General features: G+C 46.9%; 1 protein-coding gene across 1 annotated transcript; it reads right to left on the bottom strand.

Annotated features, from left to right (window-relative positions):
• Positions 1-433: 433 nt before the first annotated feature.
• Positions 434-4,996, bottom strand: TSPYL5 (TSPY like 5). Its single transcript, XM_077167283.1, has 2 exons — positions 2,502-4,996; positions 434-1,302 (listed from the first exon to the last, which is right to left on the bottom strand). Exon 1 carries the CDS (start codon positions 4,665-4,667, stop codon positions 3,438-3,440), a length of 1,230 nt encoding a protein of 409 aa, XP_077023398.1. The 5' UTR covers positions 4,668-4,996; the 3' UTR covers positions 434-1,302; positions 2,502-3,437.
• Positions 4,997-5,602: the final 606 nt, after the last annotated feature.

A 5,602-nucleotide genomic window follows, 5' to 3' on the forward strand; every position in this document is an offset into this window, starting at 1 on the left:
AGCGCTGGCATCACTAGAAGTTTGTTGGAAATGCAGAAGCTCAGGTTCCACCTGACTACTGAATCAGAATCCATATTTTAATAGGAATTTAGATGAACTCTAAAATCTGAGCATTGAATTCCCACTAGAATCACCTCAAGACTTGTTAACAATACAAAACTACTGGGTCTCCCCACAGAACCATAGAATCTCACTTTCTGGGAAGGGCCTGAGAATTAGAATTTTAATAAGCTTCTACAGTAATTCAGGTATGGCAGTGGCACAGAGATCTGAGGCTTCTATGGTGATTTAGGTTTGCCAGTGGCACAGGGATCTGAGGCTTGGGAATCTCTAATCTAGGCCAAGGAATATAGCCCCTGAACTCCCCTGCCTCTGCTTAAACAACTTTCAATTCTTTCTTGAAAATAAGAAAAATAACAGAGATATAGGTTTTTATTTTTCCATCATGCATGCAAGTTTACAACTATGTATACTGTTTAAGAATACAGAAATAATTTCATTATAGGGTGACAAATTATCAAGAAAGAAATCCATCTACTGATTACATTTTGAAGGTTATTTTCACAAAGGAAAACAACAATGTCCAAATTATACCTCCAAGACTGGAGTTATACTGAGAGAGACCAGGACAACTTGATAACATTTCTAACAGTCACATAAGTCTCCACATAACATAGGGAAAAAACTGATATTCTGGTGAGGGGCTCAGTTAAGCACTTTATCATATCATCTTTGAAAGAGTTTGACAACAGGACAGTCATTCTTTTTTTCCTTTTTGTATGCAGGGGAAGGGGAGCATCTCCATCTTTGTTTGAGACCCTTGTTAAGTATGAAAACTTACATATTTAAGGCCTATCTATGGGACCTCATCACTTAACATTAAAAGCAAAAGGCAGACCTGATGTGATAATAATAATGTACCCCCACCAGTATCACCACCAAAAATAATGTCCCAATCTTCCAAAGCAGTCACAGTTGAATTGACACAGCGTCTTGAACTCTCCATAAACAATCCAGAGGCTGTGGGAGGTCAGAGGTTGATACAGATGAAACAAGGTTCATCATAATTGATAACTGATGTAACTAGGTGACAGTCACACACGGGTCCACATAACATCCTCTTCACTTCCATGCCCAAAATATTGAACCAAAATTTAAACAATTTTTTTAAAAAGCAATCCTTTATAGTTCAATTTTCCCATTAGGAAAAAAATGTGGTAAGATTTTACTTCGAGAAAATGTGTGGTAAGATTTTACTTAGAGACAAAATAGCGTTAATCTTCCACACACACCAGGCCACACCTAGAATGAGAGAAAACATCCAAAGTAGCATTATTCTGTTTTTTATTTGTTTCTGATTTACAAAATCCCTCCTCTAGGTATCCATTTGCCCACAACCCCTTTAATTCTTCCATCCCAGCCATAGGGAAGGCCCCTCCACTATCTCTCCCTCACTGAGATAGGCATGCTCCCCCTGAAGCGTCTCAAGCCATTTCTGTTTCTCAAGCCCACTCTGCACCAGGTTCATTCTTGACTCTATGTTTTTGCTGTGATTCCCCTGCCTAGTACATGCTCTCTACAACTTTGTCAAGCCTCTCCAGGGCTTGACTTATAAGCATTTTCATAAGGAAAAAGAAGTCAAGGGGAAGACAAGTATAGATACAATCCTACCTCCCAACTCCTAAGAATGAGGGGTGGAGGGAAAGAGGGCACAAACAAACGTGGACAGGAAAAGCCCAGGCCAGCTTTCACTTCCAATGGAAATGAGCTTGGAAATTCAGAACAGATTCTACCCACCTCCATCCCCATGCCCCAGGATGGAGCCTTGGGATCCCTGGAGATGAAAGCCTGCTCCTTGTGGGTATTCAAGGGAGGAAGCAAAGAGTAAAGGACTGCTAAGAGTGGGAAAACTGGGAGCTGAGGCCTAGATGGCCAGAGACTACCACAGAGGAAGAAGCAGTAGTAGGCACCTGGAGCTTAAAAGGCAGACACACATACAAAAAGCCTGGACAAGTCCACAACACTCTACTTGGGGGTTGTAAGTCTAGCAGATGCATAGGCATGAAAGAATTTCCAACTTCAGAATGGAAGGGAGCCCAGAAGTTGAGACCAGGGTCTCACCACGGGCCCACATGGCCTACTGGCTTCCCCTAACCTCTTTCAGCCAAGTATGTGATTTGTGTTTGGCAAGCCCCAAACTCTCTGCCTAGCTTCTGTCTCCCTAGATTATAGTTTTTTGGTTGTTTTGTTTTCAGTTTCTAAGCTCTCATCTAATTTCAACAAAAAATGAAAGATGGAAAAACGCAAGGGGGGACGAAGAAAGACAGGAAGGCAGGAGGAAGACAAGCAAAGAGATATGAAGGGATGAGATGAAGGTAAGCAGAGTCAGCCCACAGATCAGAAATACCACGTCCCCAACACTCCCACCATGACACGCTGGCCTTATCTAGGGAAGGGTTAGGGGAGTTGACAAAGATATCTACAGTTTATGTTGGTCTCACCCTCAACCTGGAGTCACAGCATGATGAAATGAGCACATATCCTCACATACCAGCCCACCCATCAGTCTGGCAGACAGTACGATCCCTGGAAGGCTGAGGAGGATAGGAGTGTGTCTCATGTACTGGCAGGAGGCATGAGTCCATAGGCAGCTCTTGCAGTCCTTGACCAGGAAGCCAATCAGGACAACAGAAACCTAGACAATACTCAACATAGTGACAGTGATGGGGTATGATGAGGACTTAGAAAAAAGTTCACCAGTAGAAGGTCTCAGAGGATAAGGAGGAAAGGCATGACAGTGGAGAACACCTGGCATACTGCCTCTCACCCTTAACCCAGCTGCTGCATGACCAGAAGGGTGGGTAGCATGGGCCTCTGAGATCCAGTAGATGGCACCAGACAGGTGATGACAAAGCCATGGAACTCATTCTGGCTGATGGCCAATACCATGTGCACTGGCTTCTTTTTGAAGAGGCAATACGGAAGCTTGACATAGACGGTATGCGTGGCCAGCATGAACACAAAGCCCAGCAAGTGTGGCCCTGAAGTATCAGAGCTTAAGGATGCACTGGTCCTCCAGGAGGATGACTGACAAGTGTCCATGTTAAAGACAAGCAGGTGGGAAAGGCCAGAGCCAAGGACAGGATCCAGACAATGTAGATAAAGGCAACACACATCTGAAGCACCATGTGTTTGCCATGTATCAGCACAGGTGAGACCATATAACATGTGACACTAATGTAAATAAGCATGAAGGCCATGTGAAAGCAAAAGAACATGATCATAAAGGCCATATTCTCATAGCTGAGTGCAGTGAAGGTCCAAAGGGGCTATGGAGCACAGAGGCCAACATGAAGAGAAGGTAAATGGCCAAACACACGTGTCATCTTCAGCCAGGCACAGGTCCAGCAAGAGGTAGCAGGAAGACTTGTGCAGGATCAGTTTGTCTGGTTTATCCCTGGTTTAGGATACTCCACTGGCTGCCTTGATGGACCTGGCTTGTCCTCTTTTCCTTTCTCTCCAAGGGTTCCATCACTCAAAAGATAGTACTGCAGGGGATTGGGCCACAGTTCCTCATTGATTATCTCAACAATCTTGTCAGATTCAATGGAGCTGTGGTTTGAAAACCACCCAAAGAAGTTACGGATTCTGTCTGGGTTCTCCTGACTTCGGGACTGGTCATCATGGCCTGGGAGCCAATGGATTGGAGTAGATTGAGACACAACCTGACCTGTAGGACCACAACCATATTCCTTGATAAGAACCTTATTTTGGAAATAAGGGTTGCAGCCAAAGTAGAACTTGATCTTGTAGCCCAATCTGGCCAGGCCAAGCTCTTCCACCTCCAAGCAGGTCAAGTAGCTGAGTACTTCTTTATCTTGGGTGCTCAAAAAGGTTGATAGCTGGGGGTGATTCTGAAAGGCTTGCCCCCAGAAACCTGGGATATTCTGGATGAGGAGGTTCCTGCGCTCTACATGCTGCAGTCGCAACTGCCCAAACTTGCGTGATAGCCGAAGGTAGGCCCTGTCGGCCTGGGAATCCATTGTCTCCAGGTTCAGCTGGAGGGTCTCCAGGGTACCCACGCTGCCATCTGTTGTCAGGGAGCCTAACCCTGCATCCTTCTCCACCTTCTTTTCTTCCCCTACTGAGACAGAGGCACACTCCGCACTGGCCCCTTTCTTTGCTTTCCCACTAGCTACAGCCTTTCCCAATTCGCTACAGGTTTCTGGGGTCTTCTTCCCAGTAGAGCCACGGCGATTTCCAACTCGGGGACCATTTCTCGGCCGTCCCACAGTTCCCACGAAGACAGGGTCTGTTTCCAGGCGCTCAGAGAGAGACGAGGCTTTCCCCGACCCGGCCCTGGTCGCCACCTGCCCGTGATCCCCCTCAGCTCGGGCCCTGAGCGCAAGGCCACCGTCCGGGGTTAGCCGACTGGCAGCCCCCTTCCCAAAACGGCGGGGTGGCGCGGGCGCAGCCGTTTCAAGGCCACCCCAACCCGAGCCAGCCTGCACCTGCGTGAACTTGGTTTTCTTCCCGAGCCCCTGGCACTCTGGAGGGTCCGGGTCGCGCGAGGCTTCGTCAGGAGCAGCGCGGGTTCGGACTCTGGCGCGGGCTTTGCCCTGGCTTTTGGCGCGAGAGGACTTTCTACCCCTACTTCGGCCGCTCATGTTGGTTGTGGGCACGTCTTCTACGCCACGCTCAGACCGTATCGCGCCAGTCCTGAGCCCTACGTGCAGCCCTCTCCATAGCAACCGCTGACGTCACGACCGTACGACCTTACCGTCGCGCGAGGACGGGGCTGCGCCCGGTGATTGGCCCCTGCGCTGCAGCTGCGCAGAAGCTGACCCTCAGAGACGCCCTCGTCCCCACCTCCATCTCACCCTAACCAGCTTTTAGGGGTAGGAGGTTTTCATTTGTATCTATCTGGATGTGTTTCCCATTCATTTCTTTCAATTGATCTCACTTGTTCCTCTGGGGTCTCATAGAATACCTCTTGTTTCTCTTATACAAAACAATCTAAAGATAGCCGACGCATCCGTCCTCCCATCTATTTTCTTAATTAAATATCTACAGCTCCTTTAACTATCTCTTGTGACATATGTCATGATGCAACTACCACTGACCTCTGTGTGTCATCTTTCAAAGCTTTTGCTGTGGAATTTGCCCTGGAAACCCCAAGAAACGTGAACGGGAGTGCTATATTGCCAGTCAAACAAAGCAATTTGATACGTGGTGGGCTGCTAAGAGTAAATATAAAATAATTATATTTACTCTTAGCCAATATTTTGTGAGTATCGTTATATACCAGGCACTTTTTAAGGAGCTTTATATGCATTATCTCAATTTATGAGACAGGTATTGTTATTCCCAGTTTCCTGATGAGGAAACAGACTCAAGAGACATCAGAGATTATATCAGCCAGGGATATAAGCACAATTCAAACCTAACCTTATATGACTCCATAGCCTGTGCTTTCTATTCACAAATGCCTATTCCTTCCAGTCTCACGCAGCTGTACATGACTGTACTGCTCTTAAGAAAGCCAGCCTTGTCTGTTAACAGTCTGCGGAGCACCTCTTCTGCCTGGGGACATCACTGAGTC

The sequence above is a fragment of the Tamandua tetradactyla genome, chromosome 6 (genome assembly GCF_023851605.1).
Source record: "Tamandua tetradactyla isolate mTamTet1 chromosome 6, mTamTet1.pri, whole genome shotgun sequence".
Lineage (NCBI taxonomy): Eukaryota > Metazoa > Chordata > Mammalia > Pilosa > Myrmecophagidae > Tamandua > Tamandua tetradactyla.